Source organism: Clarias gariepinus, chromosome 3 (genome assembly GCF_024256425.1).
Source record: "Clarias gariepinus isolate MV-2021 ecotype Netherlands chromosome 3, CGAR_prim_01v2, whole genome shotgun sequence".
Taxonomy (NCBI): Eukaryota; Metazoa; Chordata; class Actinopteri; order Siluriformes; family Clariidae; genus Clarias; species Clarias gariepinus.
The window spans coordinates 13,121,169-13,144,117 of record NC_071102.1 but is presented as its reverse complement, the minus strand read 5'-3'; the positions used below and the strand labels follow the sequence as shown (position 1 = coordinate 13,144,117).

General features: G+C 38.8%; 1 protein-coding gene across 3 annotated transcripts; it reads left to right on the top strand.

Annotated features, from left to right (window-relative positions):
• The first annotated feature begins 283 nt into the window (after window positions 1–283).
• LOC128519637 (atlastin-2-like) lies at window positions 284–18,518 on the top strand. Of its 3 annotated transcripts, XM_053493433.1 has the most exons (14): window positions 284–392; window positions 9,992–10,260; window positions 11,206–11,340; window positions 12,872–12,976; window positions 13,142–13,192; window positions 13,328–13,384; window positions 13,486–13,578; window positions 13,885–14,023; window positions 14,243–14,370; window positions 14,452–14,508; window positions 14,624–14,695; window positions 15,123–15,554; window positions 17,928–17,942; window positions 18,037–18,518. In XM_053493433.1, the coding sequence occupies exons 1-14, from the start codon at window positions 335–337 to the stop codon at window positions 18,145–18,147; spliced, it is 1,722 nt and encodes a 573-aa protein (XP_053349408.1). In that variant the 5' UTR covers window positions 284–334; the 3' UTR covers window positions 18,148–18,518. The 3 variants fall into 3 exon arrangements, with proteins under 3 accessions (XP_053349408.1, XP_053349409.1, XP_053349406.1); XM_053493434.1 differs by lacking the exon at window positions 17,928–17,942; XM_053493431.1 differs by lacking the exons at window positions 17,928–17,942; window positions 18,037–18,518 and having other exon boundaries at window positions 15,123–17,915.
• The last annotated feature ends 4,431 nt before the right edge of the window (window positions 18,519–22,949 follow it).

Sequence of the window (22,949 nt, the reverse complement as noted above, 5' to 3'; positions counted from 1 at the left end):
ACGGATTATTCCATTGCGTAACAGAATAGGGAGGATAACCTGTCACAGTAACTCATTGAAAAGCACAGAGATTATATAAATAAGGGGCAGTTGGCCGTAACAATGTATATAATAGCGGAAATTGTATTATATGTCATCATTTAAGAATATATTGCTAGGTTAAATCGGTTGTCATGGTTACTGACGATCGGCAAAACCCCATTTTAAGCTGCACGTTGGAACGGCGAGCACGTGTCCCCGAGCTCGAGCCGTACGCTCTGGGATAAGAGGCGCGCGAGGAGTTAGAGTTACTGACGTCAGACGTGTTCGGTTATTTTGAATTGGAGGGTCAAAGATGGCGGAGGCGGAGACCAGGCTAAAGCTTCAGAATCATTCCGGTGTAAATCATAAAGGTAACTCTTGCAACTGAAATAAAACACGCACAGATACATAGCTGTTTTGCCTATAAAGACAGCATGTGTGAAGTTCTGTAGGCGGGCGTGAATTAAAAATAAAACAAAACGTTCGTCATGGGTTTGCACTGATGACACCTGCTAATGCTAAGATGCGGGTAGCGTCAAGCTTATGCTAGCGTTCTCGAATGTGTTAGGCCAATGTGTGCTTTATTTTACTTTATTATTCTATAAGCTGTATTTTTTTCTCTTTGCTTCTTTTAGCAGTTTTATTTTAGAGTAATGAAGGATGTGAATAAGTCGGAGAAAGCTGCTTTAACTTAGCATAAACACAGGGTTTGGCTGTGCGGTTAGATAGCGGACAGGATTCCGGGTTAATTAAGAGGCTGTGATTGAAATGTGTTGCCTTCCTCGTGTTGTCGGTGGATGATTAAGCTGTTTTTCTTAAATGTTAGACAGGTATGATGTACTATGAGAGCCCATAGCTCGTGGTCTTAACGTTAACGCAAGGTTTGACTTTGAGCATCTCGTATTTACAGACTGTGGCTTTACTCAGAGAGCTAACTCCGCCTGTTTAACTCCATGCACTGGCTGCTGGATGGCAATCACTACCATGCTTATTTATTTATTTATTTATTTATTTATTTTTAGCTGAAATAACAGCGCTGACGTGGTGTAAGTAAATTTTAACGCACTGGAGTGATTTTAAGACAAAACGTGTTTATCTAATTTCCCCTTTTGTGATTGACTCCCATTACCGAACAGGGAGTGTATTTGACTGACAACGAAAGAAGTACAACTTAAACAGGGCGTAAGATACTCAACCTTGCAAAATGTAATTTTGTTAATAACTTGGGCAGACAGTTCTACCGTACAGACATTTGACCTACATGTTTACATTAAAGTTGTTCAGCTTATTGAACTGTTTATATATATATATATATATATATATATATATATATATATATATATAATATTAAATAATGTGTATATTGCATATACATAATTACAATATAATTTCTAAAACCCATCACTTGCATGTACTTCAGTTCAAACTAAAGCAAGGACATAATACACTATTGAGTTTTATTATAGGGTGACCTTTATACGTGGAAGATCATGTTTACATGCGTCTCTTTACTCGTACTGCGCTTAATGAAATCTGCTAAAAAATTAAACTCATGATTGATTTATTTGGGAGAATACGTTTTACAGTTTTGAGCTGATGGTAATTTTTGCAGATTATATAATGCTCATACGGTTGCTGTTGTTGGTGACTTAAGGTAACATTATTGTCTGGATGTAATTATTTTTTTTTCTTCCGCCAACCTGACCACCCCCCACCCCTTTTGTTGCTTTTCAAAGACGAGAGGGTGTGTTTGTGTCTTTTCTGCGGATGTGGTCTGCAAGTTACTGATCACTGTTTTTGTGGTTTTTACGAGTTGATCCTGACAGCTCAAACCCACATTCCTCTCTCAGCAAGCCTGACAGTAACGCCGTATCTACGCTCTGTCACATTTTTGTGTGTAATAACTCAAATAAGAACATGAATTTATTTCTTGGCAGCCTTTTTGAAATGTGTGTATCCTGTTTGGATTGCGAGGGATGTGGAAAGAAAGGAGATGCAGATTATAAAATGGGGAAAACCCACCAAAGGCGCACACAGTTTAAATGGATTTGTTTAAAAAAGTAGATCTTTAGCTTGGGCTTGTTGATTTGTTATAGATACTGATTGGTCAAAGGGTGATTAGTTTTCTCTGACAGCAGCTGTGAGAGTAGTTTCTGCTGAAATCCTTATCCATATTTATATGTTCATGCGCTCATTCTATTGCACTTGAATGCTCTTACAGGGATTTGTGTTGGTGCTTTTAAAAGTAAAATCTTGTTGCCGGTAGATGGATTGGTTTCGCTCCATTGCCACTTGGTGACCGTTTAATAGGTCAGTGTGTGGACATTTGTATCCCTGCCTAGTGTTCCTGTGATATATGTCTAATTGAGGCTGACCAGGATGAGGCAGTAATGGAAGATCAATCAAAAAGAAAACCTGAATACATGGTGAATTTCCTATTCGTATAATTTATTTGTTTAGAGGGGCATTGTTGGCTCAGTGGTGGGTTTCTCACCTGCCGTTTGAAAGGTTCAGGTTCACTTTCCATGCAGTGCCTGTCAAAAGACCAAATAAAATGGAAGGGTTGCATCAGGAAGGGCATTTGGCATAAAACTGGGCCAAGATGTATGAGGATTGTATGTTCCTCTGTGATGACCCCTCGACAAGAGGATCCAAAAGATAAATTGTACCCGGGCCTTTTGAGTACAAGTTCACTTTCCATCACTCAAAGTGCAGGAAAATTTTATCATTACTTGATCTTTAATGCAAACTCGAACCATAATGTTAACCAGGCCCTGTGCAGGGCAATCGTTTATGAATTTTTGTAGTGTAAATCATAGAGGGGGGAATCGCCACCGAACTCCCGATACGATATCATGATACCTAGGTGGCTGTAAACAAATATCAGTCTGTGTAATGAATCTATATAATGAGTTTCACGTTTTGAATTGAATTACTGGAATTAATCAGCTTTTCGTTGATATTTTAATTTAAAATGCACCTGTATATAAAAGAACATATTTAAATTTTGTTGGAATTTAAACAAATCCAGCAAGCAAATTTGCTGCTGTCTGCCAATGTTACTAATTAGTTTGGAGTGCACCACATACTGGATTATAGAGGAACAGCAAGATGTGTGCAAAAAAATTATAAAAATAAATAATTGATTTTGGAGTTTTTGGAGTGTGGCGAGTACATGAATTGCAATACTCAAATTCAATTTTGTTTCAAGTATTAATTTATTTAATTTCCCCCTTTCTTTAGTAAATGAGGACAACTGTTTAAAGGACAAACTAGTAACTGAATGTTTTTTGTAGATTAGTCATACATCTATGTTAAAGTTAACCCAGTAGGGCTGGCTCCAGTCCAGACTGGCAACACTGAAAGTTGTAAACGCTTAGCTCACGCTTTTGTTTTGGGAACTGCAACTAGACTTTTGGCTTTTTTAGAGAGTGCTAACTTCCTTAGATCTGACTCTGCATTCTACTCTTGGTTTAACTCCGTCTTTCTGTCAGATTACAGTGGCCTTTAGACATGCTAATATGTGACCTACTTGGATCAGCTTTGTTGAGCTGGAACCTGGACTTTACACTGCAAGCACGAGTATTGTTTATAGTCAGTGGAAATGGAGCATGATGTTCAGTGAGACTTCCATCAAAGCAGAGCATTATACAAGAATACAGTGCTGAGAGAAAATAATGCACAAGATTCTCTGTAGAAATACTAAAGTTTCAGTAAAAATACATCTCAACCTACAGGAACAGGAAGGGCATGGAATATACCTCATAATCCAAGTCAAGAGCTGTGCTAAGATTTAAATCATAAAAATTGTTGATCGATTTTAGTGATGTATTGATATTTTTCTGTAGCAATTCGCGCATCACCCACCTTGTTGTAAATTGCTTTTTTTTTACAATTTTATTTAATTGTTTTGGTGTGTATTACATTTTCTAGTGGTAAAATGTTACAATTCCTCCATAATCCTACAACTAAGTGGTTGTGGTTCAAGCAAATTATTTGTTTAATTTCTCATTGTAAAATTTATTTATTTTTATTGTATACTCAATTATGTTTATAAAATTTGTGATAAAGAATCCCAATACAAATTGAATCTGCACCTAGGTATTTCGCTACTGTATTGGGTGGTCACCTGGGTGTCTGTGGACAGAACATTGAAGAAATGAAGAGCATGCCCTTACTAAGACAGGCGGAATTGTCTTCTGGGTTCTCTCAAGTGATCTAATGCTCACAATTTCATTATTAGCTTTGTCTGCGTTGTGTAGTGGGTTTTTCAACCCTACCCCCCCTTCTTTTGTGTGCATGCAGAGAGAGAATTTCTTATATACAAACCATACTGTTGTCCTCCTTATGATTCTTTCTTATAATTGCAATTGCTCCCAAGAATGGTGTTTTGCTGTTAACATTTTATTTTTCACATCAAATTTGCTGAACTTGCTTAAACCGATTTATTATAGGTCATGCAATGCACCCTCGTATGATTGTGTGTGTGTGTTTTTTTTTTTATTTTTTTTTATTGTCTCAAAAAGCTGCTTCACAAAATGAAAAGAAAATATAATAAACTTTGCAGTTAACAGAAACTTCTTGCAACTTGCACAAATGCAAAAGTGTAGAGTAGAATGTTGACGGGGGATGAAAAAAGATAATTGCTTTGTATGAGAAATGATAACCACCATAAGTTATACAGCATTTGATGTATTTTTAGGAGTTTTAAAATGTATAGCTGTTTAAAATAAATCGGACAGTAAACGTGCATTCTATTGAATCAACTTTAATAAAATCACAATGCCCAAAATTAGATGAGTCATTTGACTGGCTGCAGTAGTTATCTTTCTGCTAGAGTTCCCACTTTGGTTTCCTTTTTCTTTCTAATGATTTGGTAGTGCAGTGCCGTATGGGATGTAAACCAACTCCATTTTAAAGGGCCTTTTAAAGCATCCATCATTCCATTATCGCTCCAGTGTCTTTGAAAGTGCAATCAAATTGAAGCATTCTGTGGAATACTTTTGAGGGGCTTTCGCTGGAATTCTGATGGCTACTTAAACATGTTCAGTGTCTTTGGTCAGAAATCTGGAAGGATCGTCCACATAAGCATGTCGAACTCTGCTGAACACATGAGTATTAGAAGACCATCAGTACTTCATAGTAGGGTTACTGTTCTAACACTCATGTTGCAGTCTTGAGAGCAATTGAAGGGATCCTCTCTCCCCCTTTCTTCATGAGTGCCCTTTACATCTACAACTTTCTAAAGAACTTCAAAACTACCATCTCTTTACTTATTACTTATTTACTCATTATAAAGCTTGTGTATATATATATATTTTTTTTTTTTAACCATTCATGAAACCACAAGGTAAAGTTTGTCACCATAAAACCGTTTTTTTTTTTTTTTTTTTTTTTTTTTTTTACTGGGAATGATTGTTCCGTTCCGTTCCCGGGCACATGCTTTTTTTACAATACTGGAAAGAGTAGGTTGCTGTAGGAATGTAGTTTGTTTCTCTGCTGTCCAAAATATGAGAGAAAAAACAACTGCGAGTCATAAACTCATACACCTGTTAATGCTCTATGTAGATTTTTTTTTTTTTTTTTTTTTTTTGTGTGACAAAATTAACCGCGCTCTGAACAACATTCCTACTGACTATCGCATGGCTCAGAGAGTGAAATGAGTGTGCGTTGCGCGGATATGTCACTGAGGAATGATTTTAAAACTCTACTCTGTAAGGTGAGAAACCAGCTTCTGTCTGTTTTCTTCACAGTGACATTGATAAAGTGCTCAATCATTAATTTTTTTTGGTCATATCACAAGAGCCTTATTTTAAATATTGTTTTTTTTTGTAGCAAATAGTGTTCATGTACACTGTGAGTTATTCATACAAATGTAAAGAATGAATAAAGTGAATACAGTTGAGTACAGTGAAATACAATAAATGCTACAAAAAAAAATGCATGCTGTAATGTTTAACGAATAGCATAGATACATTTAATAAATATCTAATCGTGTACTTTTGTTTTTTTTTTTAAGAGAGGTCTGGTGTGTTATGGTAGCTTGTCCTTGTGACCTGGAGAGACCAGGAATGGCTGCCGAATTTTTCTATCAAGAAGACAACATTCCTATAAAAGATGCTTGTACTTTTTTCCTTTTTTTTTTCCCCCCCCCCCCCCCCCCCCTCCCCTTACCTTGAGTGTAGCCTTTCAAACTTGGCTAATGTGCTGAAACTATTGAACCTGAGACATCACCATGCAGTGTGTTTATACTGTATTTTTTTTTTTTTTAAATAAGTGTCTACTGTAAAATCCAAGATGTGTGGGTGATTTGGAATAGAAACAATAGTGGTTAGAGTGCAAAATGTTTTATAAAAAATTATTCAAGTAACATATAACTCAAGCAAGTGTTGTAACACAAAAGTAGCATCTGTCAAATGAGAAACGTAAACATTAAAATGTATCATAATTTCTATATTTACTTGTACTTGCATTAGCAAGATGGTGGGTTACTGAAATTAAATAGTTAAAAATGTGTTTTTTTTTTTTTTTTAAATTTAACAGATCTTTTGGTGTTCCTTCCTCTGTATCTGTAGTCAGCGCTCCTCCATCAAAATTTGAGATTTCATCCAGGCAACAAGTGTCTCCTGCTTTTGCATGTCAGGGTTTTCCTCTTTCTTCTGTTAGCTGGTCTTGTGCTACTGTCAGAGGTCTCAGTTAGTCTCCTCCAGTACCTGTCTGCAAGAAAGTATAAAAGCAAGAAATTAGCTGAAGGTTGGAACCATACAGTAACAGCTTTTACAAGTTTAATTCTTTCAACATCCAAATTTTGTCAGAGCAATCACAGATGACCAGAAATTGTGTGTGGAGCTTATGTGGTTCACCATCATATCAATTCTCGTAAGATGTCTGAGATGTGCTGGAGTATATACATAAAGTTTGAGTCAAAGTGTAAGGAGTCAAACAGTAATTGTCACTTTCTCTTTTGAGCAAGAGCTCAAATTATTTCCCGCCTTCCGAGCTGAATCATTCCCGAGACCATCTCTGCAATCGGTCCAGGGATTCGTTCCTGAGCTTGGATCGATTGCATGCTCTCAGACAAAAATCAACTGGTCCCGGGGAACCAGTGTGCTCAAGCGGCTCCTGGACCCCAGTAAGAAAATGCCCAAAGACTGGTCTAGATTCTTTGCTTGTTTAAAAAAAAAAAAAAAAAAAAAAAAAAAAAGTCTATAGTCTACACTGATCATGCCCTGAGATCGCAAAGACAGCTTTCAGCAGTCGGTTAAATATAGGTTTACATCGATTGTGTAGGGAATCCACAAAAGCATGTTTAGAGAAGCAAGAATCTGTTTTTAAAAAAATGGCTGCAAAAAGCACCCATTTTAGATTTTCTTTTTATATAAAGTCACTAAATTTGGAGACATAGTTGCCAAATTAGCAACACTGACTCATCTCCCACACAGCTGCACAAGGCCTTACACTGCACTCTGTTTTACCCAGGGTGTTTTATTTTATTTATTTATTTTTTTTTTTAAACCATCCCCCATTGCTGTTTGGTTTACTTGGTTATGTCAGCAAACAGTCTAAATAATACAGCAGCTTATCTTCTAGTCTTAGTTATTACTCAATACTATGTCTAATCAAATATGTTTTATAAAAAAAGCATGCATAATGTGATATTGAACTCATCTTATGATTGCCTAAGCACTTTGTATTGTAGGGTGAGGTGGTGTTGGCTATCATAATTATGATTTTTGGCAATATTAATCATATTCAAGTTTTTTTTTTTTTTTTTTTTTAATGTGATTACTAACAAGTGGATTTCTCATGGTCACACAACTATTTAGTCTGAATCCTGAGTGTTCTCACCACATCAAGTATTTTGACCTTATTTTTGATTGAAGTGTATGAGCCTGCTTGTTCTAATGCTTACTGGTGCTTATCCTCATGTACCAACAGGACAACGCTACAGTACACAATGCCCGCATTGGTTGTGGAAATGCTTACTATATTAGTCCCGATCAAAAGTTTAAGACCACTTGAAAAATGGCAAAAAATCATATTTTGCATGGTTAAATCTTAACAAGGTTAAGAAATGGGAGTGAGACAAAACATTTTTTAAACATGCAATTTAATAAAAACAACGATTAAACTGAAACAGGCTGTTTTACAGCTGATCAAAAGTTTGGGACCAAACCTGCCAAAAAAAAACCCGTAAACTCCCCCCAAAACAGAAATCAAACTTCCAAACATGAACTCAGTACTGAGTAGCTCCACTGTTGTTGTTGATTACTTTAAAAAAATTTAAAAGCGGCATGCTTGGAGAAATGTTCCCATTTACCTCATGGAAACTCTTGCATCAAGTGGAGAAGAAGGCTGCACCAAGGGTATCTACTGTCTGGAACTGTTGTCCATTTTTGTAAACTTAAGCCCAATCCCAATTCTATTTTCTACCCCTACCCCTTTCCCTTGTCCCTTGAAACGAAGTGGAAAGGGGAAGGGTTAAAATATTTCCCCTAAGAAATGGGACACCACTACAACACTGTTATACGTCATCATACTTATCCGTTAATTTACATGTACACATACAGTATGGCCGTAAGCAAAACAAACAATGCGTTATCAAAAGCTCGGCAAACTGCTGTGCTACTGAACTTTCATATTTGTTTGTAGCATGCAGTAAAGTGTATATGACAAAAATATATTTTTGTAATATTGCGCAATCGGCGCTATCCGCTAGCAAACTTTAGCGTTTTTTTTTGCAAACGTTTTTTTACAAAACATCACCATAAACACAAACACAAGACTAAAATTAATATACATATAATAACTTGTCATAAAAATCCTTATTAGTGGCAAAAATTCGTTAAATTTACGGGTCTGCTTGCTCAAGTGAGTGGCCATCTTGAAAATTTCGTTAGCCCTTCGTTTGAAGTGAGGTCCCGAAAAATCTTCGTTTGGAGGGCTATCTGGCCCTTACCCCTACCCCTCCAACCAAAAGAGAAATGAGACACCCCTACCCCTTCACGTGAACGCGCCAAACGGAGGGGTAGGGGTAAGGGGTAGAATTGGGATTGGGCTTTACTTTGCCATCCATCCCCGAAGGTTCTCAATTGGATTTTGATCAGGGGAACACGCAGGATGGGCCAAAAGAGTGATGTACTCCTGGAAGAAGTCCCTTGTCCTGCGGGCATTGTGTACTGTAGCGTTGTCCTGTTGAAAAACCCAGTCGTTACCACACAGACGAGGGCCCTCAGTCATGAGGAATGCTCTCTGCAACATCTGGACATAGACAGCAGCCCTTTGACACCCCTGCACTTCCTGAAGCTCCATTGTTCCACTGAAGGATAAAGCACCCCAGACCATTATGGCGCCCCCTCCACTGTAGCGCGTAGAAAACCTCTCGGGCTCGTCATGCCAGAAATGTTTGAAACCATTAGGACCATCAAGGACCATCAAAATATATATAAAAAAAACTGTCCACTTTTACCTTTTTTTTTTTTTTTTTTTTTTTTTTTTTTTTAAATGGTACAGCAAGAGTTTAATTGATCTCCATCCATGCTTTTATTCTGACCACACTACCCTTTGGCACTTTCCATCCAGGTTTTAACAATGTTCTTAATCTAACTTCAGTCATTTTAAATTTCTTTATGTATTTTTTTTTTTTTTTTTTTTTTTTTTTGTCTTGATTCATGTCAGTATTTTGACCTTATTTTTGATTGAAGTGTATGAGCCTGCTTGTTCTAATGCTTACTGGTTATTAGTAGCAACGTGAAGGAAATTGTATGAGCAAGTTGCTATAGTAATTTTTTTCTTTGAGGAGAAATTTGACGTTTTTGGTATGGAAACCACTGTCAAGCTAGTCTATTGAAGATTAAACATCACTTTACAGCTGAGTGACGGATAAAGGGTTGTGGTGAGGAGATTGATTAGAAGCAGTTTTTTCTTTTTAACTTTTTTTTTTTTTGGGGGGGGGGGTTATGGTGGGTAGGTGAGCGTTTGGAAGAAGACGTGTTTCGTAAGATGAGCGAAGACGAAGGGGAGGAGCTGCTGGAGGAAGAGGAGGTGGCCAGGCCTGTTCAGATCGTGGTGGCAGATGAAGATGAGCACCAGTTTTCTCTGGACGAGCAGGCATTGGAGCGCATCCTGCTGCAGGAGCACATCCGTGATCTCAACGTGGTGGTGGTGTCGGTCGCCGGTGCATTCCGCAAGGGCAAGTCCTTCCTGCTGGATTTTATGCTCCGATACATGTACCAACAGGTAAGTGAAGGTGCAGATGCTTAGTCAACATCTTTAATAATGAACTGTTGTCAAATAGGCTAGATCAAGAAATTCCTCTTTTTCAGATTCATTATTGCTGGCGATATTGCTATCAGTTTAGCATGTTCCCCAACAAAACTTGTATAAAAGCATTCAGCTGGGCATCCTGAGCCCACAGGGACATGCTCAACCTGCAAGTTAAGCATGGAGCCCATGCTGACCTTCTCTACTTTCCTGACCTCTAACTTGCTCATGTGTTTTTTTTTTTTTTTTTTTTTTTTTTTTCTTCTTTTTTTGAGATACGGCATGCCGAATGTATCAAAAAAATAAATAAATAAATAAATAAAAAATCACCACTTTGAAAATGGTGCTGATTAAAAATAAATGGCCCTGAAATTACTGGGAAAAAAAAATCACTCTGTAGACTATTAACAGGTTTCTAGCTTCCCAAATACCCATTCAGCAATAAAGACTAACACAGTATCTCTTCTGCTAATGTGTGGGAAATTTTGCATGCACCCCGACAAACCTAATCAGTGGAGAGCTGGGTCTCCTGCCGTGTTTAAACTTTGATTGCTTCAAAATGGTTTGACCAATCCTCTCCATATAAAGTTTGCTTGAGACATGACAGTTTCACTCACACACACACACACACACACACACGTGTGTGTATATAATTTTCTTTTTTCTTTTTTTTTTTTTTTTTTGCACCTTGGTTACGTTCTTAGCATGTGTGTTGGTCCATTAGCCACAGGTGTTGCTAAGACAACTTGGCCAAAAAAACAAAAACAAAACAAAAACATACACGCGCGTGAATGACCAGATTTCAGGCACCCTATGGCGCCCCCCCCCATTTGCATCCCACCTTAGTTTCCCTTTTTTCCTTAAAATTTGTTCCTTGAGTTACTACATTTTTGCTATAATTGCTGCGTCATGCTGTTGCAGAAATCGACTGCATGGCTTGGAGGAAATGATGAACCACTGACAGGCTTCACCTGGCGAGGGGGCTGTGAGAGGGAGACCACAGGAATCCTGGCCTGGAGCGAAGTGTTTGTAGTCGAGAAACCAGACGGGACCAAGGTAGCACTCGACACACAACTCCAAACCCTGTTCATTCTTAACAAAGCATTGATGCGCTCGACTGATCTCTGTATTCATCAAGCCTCTCAAAATACAAACCTGTGACCGAGTTCGCAAACAAGGGAAAAAACAAAAAAACATGTAGCTAGGTACGTTAATGGATAGTCCCCAACCCCCGCCCTGAAACGGGTTTAAAATTTCAGCAACTGTTCTTCCATTGTTGGCCTTAACAGTGACCTTCAGGATAATAGTATTATGGTTACGCCTGATTACAGGACTGCTGATATCTGATGCAAAATAATTTTCTTTTTAAATCTGGGTTTATTTGATTACAACTTATTCCTTTTGTTAAAGACAGTAAATTTGGTTTTCTCAATTTGGCTCTTGATTTATTTAAATTATTTATCTTTTATGTTTCTGTTTTTCATGTTTTTTATTGTGGAAATTAACAGCAGTTATCGGGCAGTCCGGAACAGACATAAATCATCATGAGAAACTTTATAGACTACCAATGTAGCTTGAATAAAACTGCTATGATGTCTTACTGTGTTCAGTGTGAAGCTATTCTCACTCAGGATATATTCTTGAACATACCGAATCGGGAAGCGAACTCCTAAGCATTACAGCAACTCTTACAAAGTTGACAGTTATGCTGTGACGAAAGTTTAAAAAAGCACACACATGGGTGTTATATGGCCTATTGTATGTGAACACCTGAACTGAGATCTAGAACGACACAAAAAGAAATCAGCAATAAGCAGATTTATCCATGAATAATCTGAACAATTTATCTTGGTTTAAAATAACTCAAGTGGTCTGCAACTGAAACACCAACTAGACCCCAGTTCTCTTCACTCGGTATCAGTGTCCAGAGACTATTGCTATTGTGGCTAAATTAGATATTTTTTCTTTAAATCTTCAAAATCTAATGGAAAGCTTTCACAGAAAAGTAGATATTACAACAGCAAAGGTTCACTAAATTTCGAATACGAGTTTTGGAAAGGTATAGCCTAGGCCAGCTACATTTGTTTACTTGCTGGTATACAGGTTGCTCTATTGGAGCTGCTGTGAGTGGTGCAAGTGCCTGTTTATGTAGGCAGGATCTAATTCCAGAAACCTTTGCAGTTCAGTTAGCTAGTGCTTTATACGATGAGTAAAACAGTTGGATTTTAACCTAAGACAAATAAAAATGTGCACGTGGTAAAGTGGTGGTTCTCAACTATGGGCTTGGCCATTTTAGTGCTTTCTCTGCTCACAGCACACATGATTTAACAACCAACTGATTAGCAGCCTTTTCTTTATTGACGTGGGTATGGTAGAGCAGGAGAAAATGTGCAGGGCAATGGTACTCCTGCAGAAAGTTTGAGAACCACTATATTGAGGTGTGTATGTGTCAAGAGAAGAAACTATGGGTTTTTTATTTTATTAAAACTTCTGCCATTGATGAGATGCTTATTAGGATTGCACCGAAGTGTCTTGGCATACTTGAGCCTCTTTTGTCTTTCCCTTGTGGCCATGTACGTCTCTGCAGGTAGCTGTGCTTCTCATGGACACGCAGGGAGCCTTTGATAGCCAATCCACCATCAAAGACTGTGCCACCCTCTTCGCTCTCAGTACCATGACCAGCTCTGTTCAGGTTTACTTTTCCATCTGCTTTCAAAATGGACAGAATATCCTGTCCTAGTCTAGATTATAGTATGCCCATTTTACTGGAGCACATTTTAAATAGTTTGCTTAACCTGCCTTTTTAAATGCATGTATAGTTGACCAGATTCATGTTTAATTGTTGTTCCATTTATAGGTTTATAATTTATCCCAGAATGTGCAAGAGGATGATCTTCAACATCTACAGGTAAGTCCTGCTTTTGTTTTTTCAAATGATTTTACCAGCATAGGAGTGGGTGGGGGTTGTTTACTGCTTAGATACTTAGATATTAGTGATGAGGTTCAGCAGGATATCAATCCATCACTGTTTTCCCTATTGTAGCTTTTTACAGAATATGGAAGACTTGCTATGGAGGAAATATACCTAAAACCATTTCAGGTATGTTGTACTGTAAAGTCTATTTAGAACCTATTAATACTTTTTTGAATTTAATACAATAAGCCTTTTTTTTTACCGTCACCATTTTCTTTTATATCTAGTCATTAATGTTTCTTATAAGAGACTGGAGTTACCCGTATGAACATGCATATGGCCTGGAAGGAGGAAATAAATTCTTAGAGAAAAGGTTGGAAGTAAGTGGATCGTCTGTACTTTTTATCAAACGTTCAGTAGCATGTTAGTCATTTTAGAAGTTTGAGCTCTGAAGATGGATGACTCCCTGTTCTTTACCGAAGTATGCTCCCTTTATAGAGCATGTTCACATTTCAGTCTTGAACAGGATAGTTGGTTCGAAATAAGCATTTCTCTCACAAACACTAATGCTAGTGATCAAATGTTCCATCTACTGTGCATATTGGTGAATATATATATATATATATATATATATATATATATATATATAATGGCTCTGAACTGGTCTATATCTGATGTGCTCTTAGGTAAAGCAGAACCAACACGAGGAGCTTCAGGATGTCCGGAAGCACATTCACTCCTGTTTCTCCAAAATCAGCTGCTTCCTGTTGCCTCACCCTGGCCTCAAGGTGGCCACAAACCCCTATTTTGACGGCAGGTTGAAAGGTACGAGTCATTTGCCCTCTAGAGGCTGAACAATGGTAGTAGTACTTGAAGAGGAAAGTGATGTGGTTTTTTTTTTTTTTGGTCATATGTGTTTCTTTGCTTGTATTATTTACTCTGCATTATTATTTATGAGATGCATTTTTGGGATGGAATTAATTTTGGAAGAATGACATTTAAGTTTATAAATATTTGCCCTCCTCCATCCTCCCACACATGCAGACATTGATCCTGATTTTAAAAAGGAGTTGGTGAGTCTCATCCCACTGCTGTTGGCTCCAGAGAACTTGGTGGAGAAAGAAATCAGTGGTTCTAAAGTCACATGTAGAGATCTTGTACAGTATTTTAAAGTAAGAGCCCCTTCTCATTATTGTCTTGATCTATATTGGATAAATGTGAGTTAGCTCTGTCATAACACTGTTCTTTTACAGGCCTACATGAAAATATATCAAGGAGAAGAGCTGCCACATCCAAAGTTTATGTTACAGGTAATGTTCATAACGGCACAGTGGACGAACTGTCTGATCTGTAACTTAAGTTGTTATAAATTATGAATTTTATTTTTTATCAATGAATTACCTTTTTTTTTTTTTTTTTTTAAAGGCAACAGCTGAAGCTAACAACCTTGCAGCAGTTTCAGGAGCAAAGGACACTTACATCAAGAGCATGGAACAGGTAATTAAACTGCGATTTGAAATTCAAAAATGAACTTTTATTGTCTTGAAAAAAAAAATTATTGTCTTGAATATTGCACTACAAAATAATAATAATAATAATAATAATAATAAATTATCCTGCTCTTAAGAGGTTCCACCAGATGCAGTAGCATATAGAAAGTGTAGTTAATTTAAGTGGGACTGGGATATGTACATGAAATCTCTTTTCTTTCTCGTGTATAAATTGGTTGGTAAATGTGACACTTTTGCATTTATAGTGGATGTTAAATAGTTGATGTTATTGTTGAGCAAATTTTTCGATCCAATTCTAATGTAAATTTCATGTACTGCATATAACACCATAGAACTGCAGTGTCTTAATGTATTATTCTCCACATTCGTGTAAGTTGCTCAGCTTGACAGTTTGTACCCTCTGTGTGCTGCAGGTGTGTGGTGGAGACAAGCCCTACATTGCCCCAGCTGATTTGGAGCGCAGCCACAAGGAGTTGAAGCAGAGCTCCATAAGGCAGTTCCGCACCATTAAGAAGATGGGAGGCGAGGAGTTCTGTCAGCGCTACCAGGAGCAGCTGGAGGCCGAGCTGGACGAGGCTTACACCAGCTACGTCAAGTACAATGATGGAAAGAACATTTTCTATGCGGCGCGCACGCCGGCCACACTCTTTGCCCTCATGTTTGCCATGTACGTGGTGTCGTTAGTGACGGGCTTTGTGGGCGTAAACTCTGTGGCAATGCTGTGTAATCTGGTCATGGGCGTGGCTCTGGTGTCTCTGTGCACCTGGGCCTATGTCAAATACTCAGGGGAGTTCCGTGAGGTGGGCAGCGTCATCGACCAGGTGGCAGAAACTCTCTGGGAGCAGGTGGGTTATTCTCAACCTGCTAATTATCTCGGTTCATCTTCTCTTTCTGTGATCTGCTTTTCTTTGTCCTCTTTTGGTTTTGGAACCAAATTCTGCATTTACATAAGAGGAAACAATAATCCACAGTATGTGACTTGTTGAGGTTCTCTTACAGTGTGAAGCTTCGCACTCCCCTTAAATGTTTAATTTTTCTGATTTTTTAAATCTGTAATGTAAAAACAAGTTGTCTTTATATCAAATATTTCCACTCAAACTGTACCATCAAGCGTAACATTATCTTTACAGCATATCATAAAGCTGTTTTCTTCAACAACAAAGAAGGAAAATAAGTCGTTCTGGGGATTCTGTTGTCTAGAAGTGACCGTCTATGTTTACATCACCAGCCTGAGGTCACTCAATTATTTTTTCATATTTATTTTAAAAAAATTGGTGTGACGGATCTAACACAAATGATTTTACCAGACATTTGTGTCTGAACGCACAAATCTGAGGTTTCATTTGTGATCTTAGATTGCGCTTATATACGATATATTTTCATGTGACTTGAATGAGGGTGAGTAATCGGAATTCATGCGACTTTTTGCCACTGCATGTGAATAGGGTTCTCAGTCAGCACTGGCAGCCTGGAAATTTCATAGCAGTGTTAGCAATATCTGCTCAAACAAGGCATCTGGTTTCCCTTCCATCTTCTGGAGCTCAACAAACACAGCCGACTGACTGCTCGCCATCCTCCAGAGTAAAACTTCAAGCATATTTTTGCAGTGTTTCGAAATGAACGAGTGCTTGAACAAATATGATGATTGATAATGTCAAGGTCAAAATGCTGGCAAAATGCCTGAGCTGATCTTGAACTTTATCTGCCCTCTGAACCTGTCTGACTCATCCTGGTTGCCCCCCCACCTTCTGGTTGGAGATCTTGTCACATGCTCCGTGTGTCTCTTGGGATGTGTCCGGGGACAGTTTCACACTACCATGAAGATGGTCCGGGCCTTGACTGATGTTAACAGCTGTTTCTCTGAGGACTTGACTTGGCTGCAGTCGCTCGATAGTTCAGGACTTGAATTTCCTACGAGTCTACCTGAGTCTCCAGTAACTACCTGAACTCCATATTAACATAAATTAACATTAACTGTTATAGCTGAACTGGCTGCCACCTAACACACAGTATAAATGCAGATCAATTCCTGCTTCCTGTTTCACCCACATGAGGATTGGTTCTCTGTTGAGTCCCGTCCCTCTCAAGGTTTCTTTCTATTGCCATCTCGGGGAGTCTTTCCTTGCCACTGTCGCCCTCGGCTTGCTCATCAGGGACAATCTGATCATTCTAATACACATTCCATACAAACCTAAATAATTCTTTTGATTGTGTAAAGCTGCTTTGCAGCAATGATTGTTAAAAGCGTATACAAATAAAATGTAACTGAATAATGTGAGCAAAGATGCATGAATGTGAGGCACATTAGAGTCAGAATCCTTCATTGACTGCCAAAAAAATTTAAATAATGTGGCTTGTTATATGAACATAGTAAATTTAAATTTATAAAATTTATACAAATTACTCATTATGCAGTGAAGCCAAAACCCTAATGAATAGCTGCTGTTTTACTGAAGCTTTGCTCTTGTTTCTATTCAGGTCTTCATTTTTAGATTTTGCCAACCGTGTTTCAACACAGCACAATGTGCAAGTGTCTTACAAGCTTTAGCCTATAATAGCTAAATAAAAGCCATCACGCATTGTCTTTTCACCTTGCTACTGTAACTTTTAAAAAGTTTAAACTGAGCTTTTTGGATAGTCATCATTTGATGTAATATTCATGAGAATCATTTCAAGGAAAATTTATTCCAATCTGAAGTTGCATTGATTTGATTTTATGTAAATTTTTGCACTAGTTTTTACACTTTAAGCACCACTTCCAAACAGAACCTCAGTGACCTTGGAGTTGTCCAGTAGGTCTACATGGGGAATGCAGTGTAATATTCCAGTCTCGTGCTTTTCATACTTCCTCTTGTTTTTGTTTAATTTGTCTCTATAAAGCCTCCACATGTGGAAGTGCTGATTTAGATAGAGATCTCCTCCTCTTTTTATGATCTTTGGGAGACCATGTTCATGAAAACTCATGTCTCTTCACAAATTGCAAATTAGTCTTAAACTTGATGTAACACAAGCATTCTAAAATTGTCAGTTGTCGTGTGATATATAATATTTTTATATTCGGGGGAGAAAAAAAAAAAAGGTTTTCAATATTAAACCCATTTAAACATGGCTTCTGATAGCAGAGATGTTTATCTGAGGTTTCGAGGCTTTTTTCATGCACTGCTTCTTTTCTCTTCTTCTGCTAACTTGTTCCGTTTTCTTTTCATTCTGCTGAACAGAGGACTCCAAGAAAGGTGAGATGTCTGCTGGCAGTGTTTCCCTCTAACGCTTGTTCGTTTATTTGCCCTCATCTCTGTGCCCCTAACTAACATGCACTCCTTCTTTCAGGTGTTGTGCAAGCTTTTTGAGGTTGCCAGGAACAAAGTGACGCCAAGCACGATCCTGCCAGCTCAACGAAACAGACTGCCCTCAAACAACAACGTGAAGAAGAAAAACTAGTTGCTCTGTTATCTTTCATGAACTCCTTTATAGGGCTTGCTCAGCCCTGATGAACGTGTGGCCTCAGCCACGCCAGGTTGGGTTAAAGAACTACAGTAACTGTTATGTGTCCTTGGTTCCGTATGTTTGTAGAATGCAGGATGGGCAATTCCACCATGCTTGAACTGTCCTTCATTTCACCATGCTGACATTGTGTTTACTGGAGGACTGAAGTTTTTTTTTAAATGCATAATCAATGCTCATTTATGGTCTTTGTTTATGGTTGTGTGTTATATTCAATCATTCCCTCAGCCATTTTTTTTTTTTAAACTTCTGATCTTTTCCACATTTTCATCTCCTTTCTTTTTAATTGTTGATCTTATCCCATATAAAACTGTTTCCCCCCCCCCCCCCCTCCTCCTCCTTTTCCATTGTCTTTCATTTCCCTCTGCTCAGGTGTTGTAGCCTTTCAGTGATTCAGTTTTTTTTAGGCTGAACTCCATGCTTGCTTAAGTTACAAACTGACGCTGCACCAATCATAAAGCCAAAGTTTACACCATTGTTCGAGCACTTGCGATGTTGGCATTAGTGGCTTTGTCACTAGCGGACACAGGCATTAGTCTCGTAGGTCAGGAAAGGTGTGCCCTCATCAACCTTGCTAATCTGGTGGGTAGTTAAACATGCCAGTCTATTCTCCCCAGTGGTGAAATGGCACATTTTATACTGTAACTTTTCCACTGAAATACAAGGCACTCCAATAATTACTCATTCATAATGTGATGAAGAAACCTAAAGGAATCAGGCGCGATCTATAGATTTTAATCACACGTTTTTGTTGGTCAGTCTTGTTGTTTAAATAATTACAACACTGCATTTTATTAAAGATGTATGACATGTCTTATGTTCCACAGTATTATAAAGATTGTGAGATCAAATCATAGAGAAAAAGGATGAGCTGTACCAGTGACGGTAGCAAAGTGAAATTACTGTATGCTGTTGCTTCTTTAGGCCTATCTGCTGTCTCCCTGCTGTATAATAGAACAAAGATGCTTTCATTCCATCCACAAGGTGACGGCTGACATGTACGCTATCCTGTACAGTTCTGATTTTTTTTTTTTAAACTCGTCACAAATAGGGCATGTGTATGGAAAATAGATGTATAAATACAATTTTCTATTTTATTTTTTTTATTAGGGTTTTTTTTTTTTGGTAGCTGGTACAGTATCGGTTTCATGGTAGGCCGATTGTATGATTAATTTAAAGGAATGCTTTTGTGATTCTGTGTAAATGTCAGAAGGATGCATTATATTTTTTCTTTTATTTATATATTAATTTGCCTTGAGCATCAAGATTGCACTCTTGCAGACCAAGCACTAGAATGTTTATAATTCACTTGTTTTCATGTTTTTTTTTTTTTTTTTTTTTTCCCCGTTCATTTATTTTTCAATACAATATTAAAATGAACCACTGTATATCCAAATGTTGGTAATTCATCTTGTAAAGCTGCTCTTACTATAGTGTTCAACACACAGAATATTCAAAATGTCATCACACTGAGAAGAGTACATGTAGCGTCCTGCTCGCTTGCGCTGATTTCTGACTGCATCATTACTTAACTCCGTGGTTCTTAAAGTGTGGGGAATACAGACATGACAGGTGGGGCGCAATGAACGGGAGGGAATTAGTAAAAAATATTAGGAGAGTACCTATTCTAATTCATTTAACACTCAAAACTAAACAATCACAGGCAAAAAAATGGATCATTAATACAAGTAAATTTAAATAACATCAGAGAAAAAGTGGAACCGTAGTGCAACAAAAACGGTTTAAGGTCGGCATGTTAATTGCAACATTAGGAACAATATATAAGGAAACATTCGGTATTATACTGTATATGTTGATCTTTCGGCTGCTCCCGACAAGGGGTCGCCACAGTCCGCACAACAATTGGCGCAGGTTTTTTTTTAAATTTTTTTTTATATATATACGCCGGATTCCCCTTCTGACGCAGCCCTCCCATTTTATCCGGCTTGGGACTGCATCCAGTGGCTGGGGTTTGGGAACTGGCTGGGAGTCGAACTCGGGCCTTCCGCATGGTAGGCGAAACACCTACCATTGAGCAACCAGTGCCCCATTCGGTATTATATATGTAATTTCATTTATTCCAATATGTATGCTGATGTTTCTGTATTTTTGTTAAATTATTTTATCAGGCAGTACTAGTTTGGCATTTCTAGTCAACAGTGTGGCAACAAAGTTGCTTTTTGATCCTCCAGGCACTGAACAGAAGGGAAGATCAATATTGTTCTATGCTTTTTGTTGGTGTGCGGCATTTTGCGATGATTATTCCTAAATCATTCATTGCGCCGTAGAGAATAATGGTGTTTATGCTTTTAAACATGTATAATTTAAGGCGGATGTAGCTTAAAGATAATGTAGAGAGGAAATATATGTGGGTATCTTATTTGCGGGTTTATTTGCGCAGCTATTGAATTCGGAGATGCGAATATCAAACTAACTTGACCGCGGACACAAACCGGGTCAGTAGCGTACTGTATGTAGTGAGCATAACGTCAATGGATACATTTGTTACATGGACCACAAAAAAGATGTCCTTCCTATTGCAACCCTCCCATTTTTTCTGCGCTTGGGACCGGCACTGCATCCAGTGGCTGGGGGTTTGGGCACTGGCTTAGAATCGAACCTGGGACTTCCGCATGGCAATTGCCTACCACTGAGCCACCAGTGCCCTTTGGCATGGTGCTTTATAACAGTAAAAAAAAAAACATCCAGTGTCTTCTTGTGCCAGTCCCAAGTCTGGATAAATGCGTGCAATGTGTGTTGTGTCAGGAAGGGCATCCTACATAAAACATTTGCCAAATCAATGATGCGAATCACGAATATTAATCCCATACCGGATCGGTTGTGGCCCGGGTTAACAACGACCGCCACGGGTGTTGTTGACCTACAGGGTGCCGGTGGAAATTGGGCTACTGTTGGTCGAAGAAGGAGAGGAGGAAGGCGTGTTCGAAAGCAGAAAGAGAAGAGAAAAGGCAAGAGTTTAGGAGTGATAGTAGGGACTTTGAACAGGGAAGGGAAGAGAGTTGGTTAATATGATGCAGAGAAGGATGGTGGATATACTTGTGTCCAGGAGACCAGATGGAAAGGTAGCAAGGCCAGAAGCTTAGGATCAGGGTTCAAATTGTTTTACCATGGTGTGGATGGGAAAAGAAATGGAGTAGGAGTTCTTCTGAAAGAGGAGTTTGTAAGAAATGTTCTAGAGGTGAAGAGAATATCAGATAGGGTGATGAGTCTGAAGCTGGAAATTGAAGGGATAATGTTCAATGTTGTTAGTGGTTATGCCCCACAGGTAGGATGTGAGTTAAAAGAGAAGGAGAAATTCTGGAGTGAGTTAGATGAAGTGATGCAGAGCATCCCCAGAGGTGAGAGAGTGGTGATTGGTGCAGACTTCAAAGGACATGTTGGGGAAGGGAACAGAGGTGATAATTTGATGGGCCGGTTTGGTCTTCAGGACAGGAATGTAGACAGACAGATGGTGGTGGACTTGGCAAAGAGGATGGAAATGGCAGTAGTAAATACTTTCTTCCAGAAGAGGCAGGAACATAGGGTGACATATAAGAGTGGAGGCAGAAGCACTCAGGTCGACTACATCTTGTGTCGACGTTGTAATCTGAAAGAGATCGGTGACTGCAAAGTGTTGGTAGGGGAGAGTGTAGCCAGACAACACAGAATGGTGGTGTGTAAAATAACCCTGGTGGTGAGGAAGGCGAAGAGGACAAAGGCAGAGCGGAGGACAAAGTGGTGGAAGCTGAGAAAGGAAGAATGTTGTGTAGTTTTTAGGGAGGAGTTGAGACAGGCTATGGGTGGTCAGGAGGTGCTTTCAGTTGACTGGACAACTACAGCTAATGTAATCAGGGAGACAGGTAGGAGGGTACTTGGTGTATCATCAGGTAAGGGGGACGTGAACTAGGAGACTTGGTGGTGGAATGAGATAGTCCAGGAGTGTATACAGGGAAAGAGGCTAGCTAAGAAGAAGTGGGACACTGAGAGGACTAAAGAGAGTGGACAGGAGTACAGGGAGATGCAGAGTAAGGTGAAGGTAGATGTGGCAAAGGCCAAACAAAGCGCATATGAGGACTTGTATGCTAGGCTGGACAGTAAGGAGGGAGAGGTGGATGGCAGAGGCAGAGAGATGGGAAGGATGTGCAGCAGGTTAGAGTAATTGAAGATAGAGATGGAAATGTACTGACAGATGCCAGGAGGGTGATGGGAAGATGGAAGGAGTACTTTAAGGAGTTGATGAATGAGGAAAACGAAAGAGAACAAAGAGTAGAAGAGGTGACTCTTGTGAAACAGAAAGTAGCAAATATTAGTAGAAGTGAGGTGAAAAGGGCGTTGAAGAGGATGAGTGGAAAGGCAGTTGGTCCTGATGACATACCTGTGGAGGTATGGAAGTGCTTAGGAGAGGTGGCAGTAGAGTTTCTGACTAGTTTGTTTAACAAGATCTTGGAGAGTAAAAGGATTCCAGAGGAATGGAGGGGAGGTGTGTTGGTGCCAATTTTTAAGAACAAGGGAGATGTGCAAATCTGTGGCAATTATAGAGGTATAAAGCTAATGAGCCAGACAATGAAGCTGTGGGAAAAACTAGTGGAAGCTAGGTTAAGGGCAGAGGTGAGCATTTGTGAGCAGCAATATGGTTTTATGCCTAGAAAGAGTACATCAGATGCAGTTTTTTGCTTTGAGGATGCTGGCGAAGAAGTACAGAGAAGGTAACAGGGAGTTGAGCTGTGGTATTGTATGAG

Excerpts from the sequence above, each read along its gene's own strand:
- LOC128519637 (XM_053493431.1), top strand. The coding sequence starts at position 335 with ATGGCGGAGGCGGAGACCAGGCTAAAGCTTCAGAATCATTCCGGTGTA. Across the intron at positions 11,341-12,871 it reads AGAAACCAGACGGGACCAAG|GTAGCTGTGCTTCTCATGGA; the intron begins GTAGCACTCGAC and ends ACGTCTCTGCAG. Across the intron at positions 13,579-13,884 it reads TCTTAGAGAAAAGGTTGGAA|GTAAAGCAGAACCAACACGA; the intron begins GTAAGTGGATCG and ends ATGTGCTCTTAG.